General features: G+C 43.2%; 1 protein-coding gene across 2 annotated transcripts in view; it reads left to right on the top strand.

Annotated features, from left to right (window-relative positions):
* LOC126237023 (serine/threonine-protein kinase mTOR) overlaps positions 1–15588 on the top strand; it is a 281416-nt gene that overhangs the window by 99212 nt on the left and 166616 nt on the right. For both annotated transcript variants that reach the window (XM_049946767.1, XM_049946766.1), the window contains exon 15: positions 7935–8080. In XM_049946767.1, the coding sequence (XP_049802724.1) occupies positions 7935–8080 (146 nt within the window). The remainder of the gene's footprint in view (positions 1–7934; positions 8081–15588) is intronic.

Below are 15588 nucleotides of genomic sequence, written 5' to 3'. Positions count from 1 at the left end.
GTTTCAAGCGCTCAATGGGCACGACAGATGGTTTGTTCTTAAAGAGGATCGTATAAGTATTTTCAGAGCATGACAGGACCCAGTAAGGGCCAGTGTAGGGTGGAGCAATGGGTGGACGCACGGTGTCTTCTCTAAGCATCACATAGTTACAAGAACTGAGGTGTGGGTGAATGAAAACTGGAGGGGTAGCATGCGATCGAGGTTGCGGAAAACGTAACTTGGTGATATGCTGTCGAACCTGTCGTACCAACTCGGGAAGTTGATCCTCGGGAAGTAGAGGAGGATGATCAAGAAAATCCATCGGAAGTGCGAGGTTTTCTCCGTATACCATCTCAGCAACTGACGCTTTAAGGTCTTCTTTGAAAACCGTCCTCAAACCCAAAAGGACCCAGGGGAGTGCCTCAGTCCAAGAGAAAGAGTGACACATGAGAGTGACCTTCAGGGTACGGTGCCATCGTTCTATTAGGCCGTTAGATTGTAGGCTGTAGTTCTGAATTTGTTGATACCACACAGTTGACAGTGGCGATTAAACAGATTAGATTCAAACTGTCTCCCCTGGTCTGTGGTAAGCGAAGTAGGGCAACCAAAACGAGAAAGCCAATGGTGGACAAAAGCGTTAGCTACAGTGTCGGCCGTAATGTCCGCGATGGGGATAGCCTCGGCCCAACATGTGGTACGATCTATCATGGTCAGTAACTACTGGAAGTTGTTAGATATCGGTAACGGACCGACGATGTCCAAATGGTCATGACAGAATATACCTGAGGGCACAGTAAATTTGCCTAATGGTGGCTTAGTATGTTTGTGTATTTTGGCTCTCTGGCAAGGTATGCATGCTCTCGCCCACCGATTACAATCTCTTTTTACATTAGGCCAAACGTATCTCTGTGTAATGAGGCGCATAGTCGCGCGAATGCTTGGGTGAGCAAGATTGTGGATTGTGTCGAAAATGTCTTCCCTAAGAGCTTTAGGTACTATAGGACGAGGATGACCTGTTTTAATGTCACAATACAAAGATCAATCATCATTAGGGAAGGGAAGTAGAGCAATTTGTAAGGAAGTATCAGAGTTAGAGAGAAGGTGCTGTATCTCTGGGTTGGATAGCTAGAGCTCGTGTAAGCGGTGAGGATCAATAGCTGTCTTCAGGGAGGACAGGCATGACAGGTAGTCTGCTGCAACATTGTCATTACCCCTGATATATTGAAAGTCTGAAACATATTGTAATACCAAATCCATATGGCGAAACCTTCTGGGTAGTACATCTAATGCTGGTTTGCGGAGAGCCTTGACAAGGGGCTTGTGATCTGTGTAAACTGTCACAAGTCGGGCTTCAATATCTGTACGAAAGTACTTTACGGCCTCATAAATGGCGTAAAGTTCATGATCAAATGCGGACCACTTTCTTTATGTTTCGGTGAGCTTTTTTGAAAAGAAACGCAGGGGTGTAGTACCTGTTGGTAGGGTCTGTTGCGAAACTGCGCCAATGGCATTATCGCTAGCATCTGTGGTTATTGTCAGGGAGGCGTCAGGGTGAGGGTGAGACAGGGTAATAGCGTTCACCAAGGCGTACTTAAGCGAGTCGAAGGCTCGCTGCATGGTCTGATCCCTTTCTATGTGTCTGTCACCTGTGATATTCTTTCCCTTTAAGGCCTCAGTGAGAGGGGCTTGAAGAGATGCCGCATGTGGAATGTGGAGTCTAAAAAAAATTACCATTCCAAGGTATCTACGTAGCTCTTTATAGGTTTGAGGGAGGGGAAGGTCAAGTATTTGTTGTACTCTATCTGAGGTGGGACGAATGCCCTCATTATTGACCAAATGTTCCAGGAAAATAACCTCTGGCTTCTCCAGTTGGGATTTGTCATGATTAATCTCAACTCTGTGTCGTGCCAATCTATCAAAAACCTGTTGGAGCTGTTGTTTGTGTTCCTCGGCAGTTGTGGAGAAAATAATAATGTCGTCTAAGTAGGCATAGCAAAAATTAAGGCCGCGTAGAATGGTGTCAATGAATCTTTACCAGGTCTGGGCGGGATTCTTCAATCCATAAGGCATAAACAAATATTCATTAGTCCAAATGGGGTGATGATAGTGGTTTTGGGGATATCTTCTGGGTGCATCGGAGTCTGATGGTATGCCTTTTTGCAGTCTAACACAGAGAGAAAATTGGCACCGAACATGGATTGTGAAAAATCGTGGAGGTGTGGGACAGGGTAGTTATCAAGTATTGTTCTGGCGTTCAAATGCCTATAGTCTCCACAGAGTCGAAAGGAATTGTCCTTTTTGGAAACGACATGTGTTGGGGAAGACCACGCACTGTCCGAGGGGTGGACTATACCCAAGCGTAAAAGTTCATTAATATGTTCTTTGGCAGCAGTAAGTTTTTTTTGCATTGAGGCGTTAGGGGCGAGAAGAGACAGGCGGTCCCTCAGTTGTGTTAAGCCTGTGACAGACGCCCATAGTAATGGCCTTGATTTTGTGAATAGGTGTGGCCGAAATACGTGGAGGGATGCAGGAAGGAGCGACGTTATTGTCGGTGCGTGGTAAGTATGAAAGGGAACTAACCTGAAATACGTTATCATTGAACGGTAGTTCAGTGAAAGCTGCAGTGTTGTCCGTGGAGCTGCGCTGTGCGACAGCCGGCGGGGTTCCATTGACTATGGTGTTACTGCACGAAGTAATCGTTGAGCGCGCATGCGCAGCATCGCCTGTAACAGCTGTCGCCTCTGTGTTTTGATGAAAGGCGGACGGTGAAGCGCAGGGTGGGGGATTGCTGGGCAGGTTGCCGCCTTCGCTGTCCAGGCCGTGGCAGGCGCTGCTGTGGCTGCGTATAAACAGCAGTGCGGTATGCAGGTCCCATGTAGTTTCGTGCGTGTTATTACTTTTAATCCTGATCTCCTCTCTAAACCCGCGCAATTCATCAGTCAGGACATCACAATGTTAAAGTAGCTTTGCATTGTCTTCGGACAGTCGGTCGATTTCAAGGCGTTGCGTAACTAAGTTCACTACAGCAGCTTTGACCTCCTCAGATAGAATAGAAACTGTCTCTTTGTCTTGTTGACAGGACGTATCGAGCTGCATTCTGTCAGCGTGGATGGGGAAAATCTCGCCGAAAATTTTTGTTTAAAATCCATTGAGCAGAGGGCAGGTGTAATTAAGTCCAAAGAAAAGTTATGAGCAGTTAAGAAGTCCAATCCTAATACTGGCTCATCGATTTCTACTACCGAAAATGTCCATTCATAATTATGTGTATCGTCGAAGTAAATGCGAAGTTGCGTTACACCATAAACCTTTAATGACGAATTGATGGCTGCTCTGATTTGGTGAGGCGAATGCGTGATTGTAGAAGTGACCATTGAACGTGGAATGACGCTCACATTGGCACCAGTGTCCACTAAAAACCATTTCTGAGAAGCTATATCCTGGATATACAAACGTCTGAGAGAATAATACGGAGGTACTAGCCTGTCATCTGTTAGGCGACTTGACGTCACAGTGCGGACCGGTGCGCCTATAGCTGCCCGCCGTCCGTGTTTGGGCGCATTGCACAGGGTGAGCGGCAATTCCTGGCTGTATTACCGTAAACGGAGTGATACCAGCAGAGAGGATAAACTTGCTGATCCTGTGTTGTTACCGGGTGAAGGACGTCACTTGAAGCTGTGGTATGGGATGGTGAAGGACGGTGTGGAATCTGGTGCTCAGCCAGTGTACTCTGTTGTTTTGGAAAGATCGGCCTCTGCCACGCGGGGGAGGCGTAATATCAAGGGGGGCACACATAGCTAACTTTCTTCTGTTGATTATCTCATATGCGACGTCGGCCAGCAGTAATTTCGCTTGTAGAGGTTCCTGATCGTGTGATAGGAGCTGCAGTTGGAAAGCTTGCGGCAGCTTTGCAACCCAGAAAGAAAGTAGAGCTTCATCTGGCATAGTTTTGCTATCGAAGACTGCTCTGATACATCGCCACAGTTGTGAAGGAGTCGAGTCTTTGAGATGTATGTCTTGCAGTATGTATAAAACAGACTCTTGCGTAGTCTTAGCTAGACGTTCACAGATCTGTTGTTTTGCCAGTGCGTAACGATTTGTGGGGGCCGCCGACAGCACTAAGTCCTGTACCCACTCAGCGTGGTCCTCTAGGGCGTTAATAAGCACAATAAATTTAGCACTGTCTGAATAAATGTTTAGGGTGGTGAATATAGTCTCTGCCAAAATAAACCACGTATGCGGATTGTCCATCGTGAACCTTGGTAATTTAGGAATTTTCTCAACCTTGTGTTGTGGATGTAACAGATTTGATAGCACAGCGGACGGGAGTGGCAGAGTGTTTATGAAGCTGTCACTCGCAGCGGCTGGTTTAAACACGGCTGGCGCGGGAGGTGCGGCAGGTGCAGCCGGGGCTGCGGAAACAATCGGGGCAGGACGACTGTCCAACCAGTAATTGTTGTCACTGAAATTTGTACCCATCTGTTTTTGTAGTGAGTCTTGTAGTGGGTGGGGAGAGAACGTGTCCAAAACAGATTTACCAGCAATATATGGGGAGCTCCAAGTGATCTGTGGCCTCGAAAAGTCTGTGAGGTTCATAGTGTTGGGGCACTGTTGCACACTACATGTCACAGGAGGTTGTACATACGACACACTGTGAGTCACAAATTTAGGCACAGCACTCATGATTGGTTTGTTATAGACGAACTTAGAAAAAGATTTCATAGCAGGTGACATCACTGACGATGTTGAAAGAGTCCACAACGGCATTGTTGATGACGGAGAAAACTCCACGGCGTTGTACTTATCTTCCAATTTTATCCCAGTTGTTGGTGGCGTTGTGCATAGGAAACCATGGAAAGGAAGAGTAGAGGCACCATTAGTATCATGTTGTAGTCCGAAAGGAGCGGAAGGTGAGCGATGTGGAGATGTCGAAGTAAACGGCCACATTGTCGAATCGGACGTATATTGCGCGTCGGGGTCACCAGTATGGCACATGTTATACTTATAACACAGAAAACACCATTTACTTTCACTATGTAATATTTTTATTGGCACAAGATAAATCAAAACACAAAGAAATAGTTTTCGACAATCATGGTAACAGTCATGACGAATGTCTCACACCAGCTAGTCAACAACCAAAGTAAGTAAAACAAAGTACAAAAAAGCTAAGATATTAATATTTTCTGGCAGTTCTGCCACATGATGATCAATTACCATTCACCAAATGGCAGAGATGTTGAGCAGTAGTTTGGCACTTCAGGTCTGAGTGTGTTTTCCAAAAACTGCCTTGATCAGCTTGTTCCACAACTCACACACACCGGAAATATTTTAGATCTTGTAGCTACATAGAAATCTTACCTCATCGACAGTGTCAGTATAGAGAGAGGGATTAGTGATCATGTCATGACAGCAACAGTGGTTGTTAAAGTTAATCAGTGAAGAAGGCTGCTAAGAGAGTATTTAAGCTGGAAAGAACAGGTAAGCAGTTGTTCACAGTGTACTTAGAGAGTGAATGGACACTCTGTTGTGGTGATAACTGAAGTTTTAAATTTTGCGTTTATAAAGTCATTCATGAGGGAGAGTCGTACAGACGTACCATTTTTTGACCATCTCACAAGTCTTCCGTATGGAGGACGTAGGAATAGGCATCTCTGGGATTGAGAAGCAGCTGAAGGAGTGGAAAACAAATAAGTTGCCAAGTCCAGATGGAATCTCAGTTTGGTCTTACAGAGAATACCCAAAGGTACTGGGTCATTACTTAGCCTGCATTTATCATCTGGTCCCAAGTGACCAGAAAAAAGTGCAGGCTCCTATATCTAAGAAGGATAAAAGACAGACCTGCAAAATACAGTTGCATAACCTTAACAACAATTTGCTAGAGAATTCCTGAACATATTCGAAGTTGGAATATAATAAAGTTCAGTGTGACACAACTGATTCTATCCACAAATCAGCATGTATTTAGAAGGTAATGTTTCTGCGAAACTCGGCTAGCCCTCAACATCATGTGAATCGTGGATGAAGAGCAACAGGCAGATTCCTTATTCCTAGATTTCAGAATTTTGAGATTTTGTGTTTTAGGATTCACCAACAGGAAATTGCATTTTCACTATCCACCTCATTTTTTTGAAAGTAATAATATTATCCTCAACATAAAAATTTCACTAATTTAAAAGAAATGCATACTATTTGTGCCCTGTCACTATAATAGAGTTCCATCTTGTAACCTTTTAAACACATATAGCTCCATGTAGTCATGGTGTCATTTGCATGCTTGCAACATACAGTGAAACCCCACTTTTACATAATTCAAGCGACTTCAAAATAATGGTGTAAAATGCAGGAAAATATAAAATGTGTAGAATACCCCCTTGCATTTTCCCACTTTGTGTGTGATATATGCACATAACAGGCTTCAAAAGATTTGTCAGTGACTTGTTTATTATCTAATTAAGGTTTATTATCTAATAAAAACTGCTGATGTAACTGGAACTGATAACTGTCTGGGAAGTAGGAACATTTGACTCAATTTCATGCATCATAATCAATGTTTTTTAAAGTCTTCAGCTGTCATTCATTATTTAAATAATGAAATACTGCACTAGTTACGTATTTTTCATGCTTAGCACGATACATTTTGAGAATTTTTTCTCGTTGTCTAGTGCAAATATGTAGATAAATATTTTCTGTGGTGTCTGAATAGGTGTCATTCTGCATCTCTTGCACTGTAGTCATCTTTGTGAGGTTATTAGGTACAGTGCCTCCTCACTCACGTGGGAAACGACACACACACACACACACGTGCGCGTGCAAACTAAACATTTGAGTAATGCAAAGTGAATGACAGTGTCAACTATCACTACAAATGGCCAAATGCTTGAAACACGCTACAGATGGTTCGATAAAGGTGTCATGATGATCACAACAATAACGAAACTGCATTCGCGCAATAGAGACGGTTTGGAAATGGTTGTGATTGATCATAATATCTTCAAATGAACTTAGTTACTCCCATCAGCTACCATGCCAAATAGAACTAGGCATTGGTGGGAGATAAGAAACTTAACCACGGAATATTTGTAAACGCTACTGGATGGCCATCATCATGCCAGTGTCATATTTTTTCTCCACGAACATCTTTTCATAATCTGTAAATTGCAGGAAAATAATAAATATGTTGACACAAAATCGGCTGCAAATTAAAGTTGTGGACATAGGAAATTTGACGGGAATGATAAAAAGTGTCATAAACGGCAGGAAAACGTAAATTCTGGGAACGTAAAAGTAGGGTTATACTGTTATAGTTGTTTCAGGAACAGTTACCTGTCACATTGGAACTGTTCCATTATTCATCATTGGTGTGCTTTCAAGTATAGAGCTGAGTTGTTGTTTTCATTTATAGCATGACCGACCAAGTTGTCTCCTTCAGATGCTGCAAATTTTGCTGTACCGAGAAAATATGAGAGGTCACAGTTTTACCATTCCCTTGCAGACACCTCAATATGCTCACAGTTCGGTATATGTTGTGCACTCTTGTGAGAGTTTCTATACTCACGCATTATGCAGATGTGATATACTATAACAAAGTAAAGTATAGCAATTTTCAATTTTATGTGTAAAAAATTTTTGTTTTTAAATATGGACTCTTGGGCCAAGAGTAAATACATTATTTAGAATCTTATATAAACCAAAATTCAAAATTATTTCCATAACAATGTAATAAACTTAGAAAACCTTGTTACAGTACTGTAAATTGTTTTGCAGATTTGAGTATACCTCGTGAGCTGTGTGGAGCCTATTAAATAATTAATAGATTACTGGAATGTGGTACTAGTTTGGAACTGGAATGTTATAACTTATTACTCATAATTAATAATAATTTAGCCCATCCCTAGTCATTATTTATGATGATCTTGTTATGTATGAATATGTATTACAATGTTGTGTCTTTTCAGACGAGGAACAATACGTGCTCTAGGTCTTTTAGGAGCACTGGATCCATACAAGCACAAAATGAATCTAGGCCAGATTGATACTCAGGTTGAGTCAACTGCTTTAATTTCCATGAGTGACAGTAAGAGCGAAGCAGAGTCAAGTCAGGGTATGTACAACATAGGTCTTATTTCGCCTTTTACTGACCTGTTATTTATAGTTTTTACATTGAGCTTCACTGTCTTAGCATTTACAACTGTGATAGTTTCCTTTAGTCTCATTATTTTAAAAAAATACATCTAAGTGTGACCTGTATAGGTAGCATTTACCACCAAAGAGAAGCTTCTTGTACTGCACCTTTCATTTAAAGGTGGCATGTGGAATTTTGTTTAAATTAAAACAGTGGAAATTCCTGGATGGAATATTACATAAAGTAGAGGAAAGGCAACCACTCACCCATAGCTGACAGATGGGTGGTGAATAGAAACATGCCAGGAAAAATGATATTTACATTGGTTTTCGAGCTCTTGCCCTTTCTGTAGTAAGAGTGCGCACACACACACACACACACACACACACACACACACACACTCCAGCAACCATAGTGGGATTGACGATTGATTATTGTTTATTGAGAGCAGTTGCCTGGGAAGATGGAGGTGAGGGCGGGATAGGGAAGGACACACAAGATGAGGAGGGTTAGTGTGAGGCAGATCTTTCAACAGATGACTCATCAGCTGCACAAAAACCAGAATGGAGTTCAGAGGGTATAGCAATATAGCAATAAGAGGTATATACAGAGGTAGGTAGGTGGTGGGTTTGGTTTCAGAAGGATGTTAGGCTAGGTGGTGTTCCATGGGCAAGAGGCATTGGGCATGGGGGATGTTGATGTCTAAAAACATTGCATCACAGTGACCAAGAACAAGTGTGGTTGTAACAGGATAGGAACTGTAGAAATGTGGTGGAGAAAGTGAGTGATGTCTTGAATTTAGGGTTAGAGGTTACTGGAAATAGTGTGGAGTTGTTGGTCAACAAAGGCAGAGGTTTGCTTTGTGAGAGCATTGAACTCAATCAAAATGGGATGGCCATTAGGTAAAACTGTGGGGGTTGGGTTTGGGGAGTGCATAAATGGTAGGAGTGGGGGTGGTTGCCGGTTAGAGGAGAGAGATGCAGCCAAGTTTTGGGTCGGATTTAAGTCCCTGAGCAACTGTTGGACGTCCTGTTGGACTTATGGCATGGGATCATAGTTGTAACATTTGTATGCAGAGCTGTTGAAAAGTAGGTGGAGACCCTCATCCATGTACTTGCTGTGATTGATGAGCATCGTGGTGGAGCCTTTGGCTGTGGGAAGGAGGATAAGGTCTGGATTGGTCTTCAGGTTACAGATAGCTGTATGTTCCATAGGAGTGATGTCGTAGTCACTGGGTAGGGATTTAGGAAAGGAAGCTGTAGCCAGATAAAAGTGAGGAATTCTTGAAAGTTTACCGTGGGATGACTGTGTAAGGGGAGGAGGGTCACTGTTGGAGGGAGACTGAAACTATTTTAAACAAGGTACTTTGTTGGGTTTTTGGATGGTTGTTTTCAGTGGGGTTTTGCCAAAGAAATATTTTCACTGCAGGGAATGAGTAAAAGAAACAAGGTCCTTTGCAAGTCCAGCACAATTAAATATGGGTTTCGAGCTAAAGGTGAGACATTTAGGAAGTAGTAAGACTTCTACACAGGTCAGTGCCACCTCTCAGATGCCTTTATAAATACAGGTGTTCATATTAAGTGCACCAACCACAATCAGTACTTCCACTTTGACAGCTGTCACCCATTCCACTTCAAAATATCTCTTCCTTACATCCTCGACATCCATGGACACCATGTCCGCAGTAGAAAGCAGAAGTTGTTGAAATATACCGATAACCGTACTAGAGCCTGACAACTCTCTTGTGCCACCTGCTCCTCTGGCGTCATTAATCCAGTTAACCAGCTACCGATCAACTCTCCTCTGACTGCTCAGTGTTACCCTTACCTTCAAAAGCTCAACCACATCCTTCACCAGGGTTTCAGCCACCTCTCATTGTGTTCTGAGGTGAGGGATGTCCTACCGAAAACCCTGCCCACATCACCCAAAGTAGTGTTCTGCCACCCACCCAACCTACAGAATATTCTTGTCCATCCCTATTACAATCCTGCACCCCATTGGTAATACCATTGTGGTTGACCCAAATGCAAGACCTGCCCCATACACCCACCCACCGTTTCCTACTGCAGTCCAGTAACGGGCATTTCCTACCCTATAGAAGGCAGCGCCACATGTGAAAGCAGTCGTGTAATATATCAGCTATGCTGTAGTTACTGTGCAGCATTCTATGTGGGCATGACAAGTAAACAACTGTCTGTGTGCATGAATGGCCACAGCCAAACTGGAGCAAACTGAAAATTTGACAATCCAGTTGCCGAACACGTTGTGCACAACAGCATGAATGACTTCATCAGTTGTGTAACTACATGAGCTATTTGCATACTCCCTTCCTGCACAAGTTTCTGTCAACTATACAGATGGGAAATGTCTCTCCAGCATATCCTGCACTCTCTCAATCCCCCTGGTCTAAACCTCCACCAACCTGTTTCCCTTCTCTCCTCTGTCAACGCCACTCCTTCTCCATTGAGATCATGTACTGCCATATCTCACCAATGCCCCTCCCCCCCCTCCCCACCTCATGTGTGTATTCTCCCTTTTTCTCTCTCTCTCTCATTTTATTTATTTATTTATTTATTTTTTGTAGTCATCAATCTTATGACGGTTTGATGTGGCCTGTCATGAATTCATCTCCTGTGTCAAGCTTTTCATTTCAGAGAAGCAATTGAAACCTATGTCCTCAATTGTTTGCTAGATGTGTTCCTATCTTTGTCTTCCATGTAGAAAAAGATAGACTGCTACTTACTGTAAAGAAGACATGTCAAGTTGCGGACGGGCACAATTAAAAGACACTCAAATGTAGCTTTCAGCCACAGCCTTCCTCAGTAAAGACACACACACACACACACACACACACACACACACACACACACAAGCAAGCATGCATGCCTCACGCACACATGACTAACCAGGGGAAAGGTAAACAGGGAGGGTAGCAAAGAGGGAAGCATGGGTGTCAGAGGGAAGCCAAAGATATTCTACTGTAAGTACTGTGCCAGCTTCAAACCAAAGAGGATGCATACAGAAGTATAGAGGTATATAGTATAAAGATAAACACAACTCCCATTTACTCGTCAGTCCTCTCCTCTTTCCCTTTCCTCTTTAGCCATTCACACATTTTTTCATCCTACATAGTTGTGTTTATCTTTATACTATATACCTCTTTACTTCTGTATGCATCCTCTTTGGTTTGAAGCTAGCACAGTACTTACAGTAGAATATCTTTGGCTTCCCTCTGACACCCATGCCTCCATCTTTGCTACCCTCCGTGTTACCTTTCCCCTGTTGCTTCATAACCTGGGTTGTGAGCAACTGAATCCATTTTCCCTCCTCCCCTTTTTTCCCCTCTCTCCTCCCTGACGAAGGAACAAAGTTCGAAAAGCTAGGATACGTAAATTTTCTGTTCTGTTTTGGGTATCTATTGGCTGTACTGAGTTGAGGTAAGTACTGTCCAGCCCCTCTATCTCTTTGTTAGTATTTGTTTCACATCTTTATATGAGATTTTCCATTAATCATTCTGGTAAATGACTTGACAGACATAGTTTGCAAATAGATCTCACGTACCATTTCCCCTCACAATCCCGATCCTCGCACCCTCCCCCCTCCCAAAACCAGCTGCAAAGGAGTGTCCCCTTTGTCACCCAGTACCACCCCTTACTGGAACAACTACCACATCCTTTGCCAGGGCTTTGAATACCAATCGTCGTGCCCTGACATGACGGACATCCTACCTGAGACACTCCCCCCCCCCCCCCTACCCCCATCCCCTGAACTGGTGTTCCATCGCCCACCCAATCTCTGCAACATCCTAGTCCATCCCTATGCCACCCAATCCGAACCCCTTGCCACAAGGATCATATCCCTGTGGAAGACCCAGGTGCAAAACCTGCCCAATCCACCCATCCAGTACTTCCTATTCCAGTCGTGTCACAGGTTTGTCCTATCCATCAAGGGACAGGCCACCTATGAAAGCAGGTAACACACTGTCCCCATACTCTCCGCCCAACAGTTTCCTCCTCCTACGTCCTATCAACTCCTCACCATTCTTATCTCCCACCTTGTTTATTTGCAGCCTTCTGCCAATGCATCTGCCTGTCTTTCCTCGCTCCTCTCATTTTTTGTTCCTTTGTTCCCCACCCCTCTGACCCACGACTCCTGATGCTGTGCCTGTTTGAGTCTAGTCACTACACACTCCAGCAGACATAATTCATCTCTCTCCCCACCCGTACACTACTATACTTTCTCCTTCCCCTTCCCACCCCACTCCAGATTGCTGCTTGCATTCCACATGATGATGTATTCCAGCCTGAGGTGCTGGAGTTGTCAGTCGCATGTGTGTGTGTGTGTGTGTGTGTGTGTGTGTGTGTGTGTGTGTGTGTCTTTACTGATGAAGGCTGTGGCCGAATGCTACATGTAAGTACCATGGAAACTACGCCCTGATGTGGAACAGATGTCATATCATCCTGTTCCTCCTCCTTCTCAGTGTTTTCTATATATTTCTTTCCTTGCCAATTCTGTGCAGAACCTCCTCATTGCTTACCTTATCAGTCCACATTATTTTCAATCTTCTTCTGTAGCACCACATCTCAGATGCTACAATTCTCTTCTTTTCTGGTTTTCCCAAAGTTCATGTTTCACTACACTAGAATGCTGCACTTCAAATGTACATCCTTAGAAATTTATTCCTCAGAGTAAGGTCTGTGTTTGATACTAGTAGACTTCTCTTGGCCAGGAATGCCCATTTTGCCAGTGCTGGTCAACTTCTTCTGTCATCCTTGCCCTATCCATCATGGGTTATTTTGATGCCTAGATAGCAGAATTCCTTAACTTTGTATGACCCCCAATTCTTAAGTTTAGTTTCTGACTATTCTTTTTTCTGCTACTTTTCATTATGTTTGTATGTATTTGATTTTCTATCATTCCTTATTCTGTACTCATTAGACTGTTCATTCCATTCAGTAGCTCCTGTAATTCTCCTTCAGTTCCACTGATGGTAGCAATGCCCACAGCGAATCTGTCATCGATATCTGTTAATTTTGAATTTTAATCCCACTTTTCAACCTTTCTTTTATTACCGTCTTTACTACTTTGAAATATTGATTGTACAGTAGGGCTAAAAGACTACATCCCTGTCGTACACACATTTTAAACGAAGCACATCATTCTTGGTCTTCCAGTCTTATTGTTCCCTCTTGGTTCTTGTACATACTGTATATTATCCATCTTTCCCTCTAGCTTAATCCTATTTTTCTTAGGATTTCGAATGTCTTGCACCATTTTACATTGTCAAATGCTTTTTCCAGGTCAACAAATCATGTGAATGTATCTTGATTTTTCTTCAGTTTTGCTTTTGTTACTAAGCGCAATGTGAGAACTGCTTCTCTGGTGCATTTATCTTTCCTAAAACCAGAGTGATTGTCATCTAAAAGGTCCTCAGTTTTCTATTGTATTCTTCTGCGTATTGCTCTTGTCAGCAACTGGTAAACTGATTGAGTGATGATTCTCCCACTTGTGAGATCTTGCTATCTTTAACATTATGCGGATGATGTTTTTCCAAAAGCCTGATGGTATCTCTCCAGTTTCACACATTCTTGATTTTAGAAATTCTGATGGAATGTTGTGTATCCCTTCTGCCTTGTTTGATCTTAAGTCATCCAAAGCTCCTTTAAATTCTGATGCTAATACTGGATCCCCTAACTCTTCCCTGTTGAGTCTTGTTTCTTCCTCTATCACGTCATCAGATGAGCTCCCCCCCTCATAGAGGCCTTCAGCGTCCTCTTTCCACCTGTCTGCTCTCACCTATCCATTTAACAGTGGAATACCTATTGCACTGTTAATGTTACCATCCTTGCTTTTAATTTCACAACAGGTTACCTTGAGTTTTTTATATGCTGAGCCAGTCCTTCTGACAATCATCTAGGTTTCGATTTCATCACATTTTTCGTGCAGCTTCCCTGCACTTCCTATTTATTTCATTCCAATGTGAGTTGTATTTCTGTATTCCTAAATGTCCCTCAACATTTTTGTACGTCCTTCTTTATTTGATCAACTGAAGTATTTCTTCTATTATCCATAGTTTATTTGCAGTTACACTGTGTGATCAAAAGTATCCGGACACCTGGATGAAAATGACTTACTAGTTCCTGGTGTCCTCCATTGGTAATGCTGGAATTCAATATGGTGTTGGCCCACCCTTAGCCTTGATGACATCTTCTACTCTCGCAGGAGTATGTTCAATCAGGTGCTGGAAGGTTTCTTGGATAATGGCATCCCAGTCTTCATGGAGTGCTGCACTGAGGAGAGGTATCGATGTCAGTCGGTGAGGCCTGGCATGAAGCCGGTGTTCCGAAACATCCCATAGGTGTTCTGTAGGATTCAGGTCAGGACTCAGAGCAGGCCAATCCATTACAGGGATGTTACTGTCATGTAACCACTTCACCACAGGCCGTGCATTATGAACAGGTGCTCGATCGTGTTGAAAGATGCAATCACCATTCGCGAATTGCTCTTCAACAGTGAGAAGCAAGAAGGTGCTTCAAACATCAATGTAGGCCTGTGCTATGATAGTGCCACACAAAACAACAGGGGGTGCAGGCTCCCTCCTTGAAAAGCACGACTGCCTCATAACACCACCGCCTCCGAATTTTACTGTTGGCGCTACACATGCTGGCAGATGACGTTCACCAGGCATTTGCCACACCCACAACCTGCCATCGGTTCACCACATTGTATACCGTGATTTGTCACTCCACATAACATTTTTCGCATGTTAATCGTCCAATGTTTATGCTCCTTACACCAAGCAAGGTGTTTTTACTGGTGTGATGTGTAGCTTATGAGCAGCCGCTTGATCATGAAACCCAAGTTTTCTCACCTCCCGCCTAACTGTCATAGTACTTGTAGTGGATCCTGATGCAGTTTGGAATTCCTGTGTGATGGTCTGGATAGATGTCAGCCTATTACACATTAAGACCCTCTTCAACTGTCGGCACTCTCTGTCAGTCAACAGACACAGTTAGCCTGTACGCTTTTGTGCTCTACATGTCCCTTCATGTTTTCACTTCACCATCACATTGGAAACAGTGGACCTAGGCATGTTTAGGAGTGTGGAAATCTCAGGTACAGATGTGTGACACAAGTGATACCCAATCACCTGACCACGTTCGAAGTCCTTGAGTTCCGTAGAGCGCCCCATTCTGTTCTCTCTTGATGTTTAATGACTGCTGATGTCACTGATATGGAGCACCTGGCAGTAGGTGGCAACACAATGCACCTAATATGAAAAACATATGCTTTTGGGAGTGTCTGGATACTTTTGATCAAATAGTGTACCTTCCTTGTAAATACACTTTTCTTTCCAGTATCTGTGATTGCTCTTTGTAAAGATGTCCATTCCTTTTCAGCTGAACTGCCTACTGAGCTATTCATTTATAGCCTCAGAAAACTTCAAGCATTTTCCCACATCTTCTGACTTTTTCCAAATATAACTG

Source organism: Schistocerca nitens, chromosome 2 (assembly GCF_023898315.1).
Source record: "Schistocerca nitens isolate TAMUIC-IGC-003100 chromosome 2, iqSchNite1.1, whole genome shotgun sequence".
Lineage (NCBI taxonomy): Eukaryota > Metazoa > Arthropoda > Insecta > Orthoptera > Acrididae > Schistocerca > Schistocerca nitens.
Note: the sequence above shows the minus strand (reverse complement) of the source record. Positions and strands in the feature narration are given on the sequence as shown.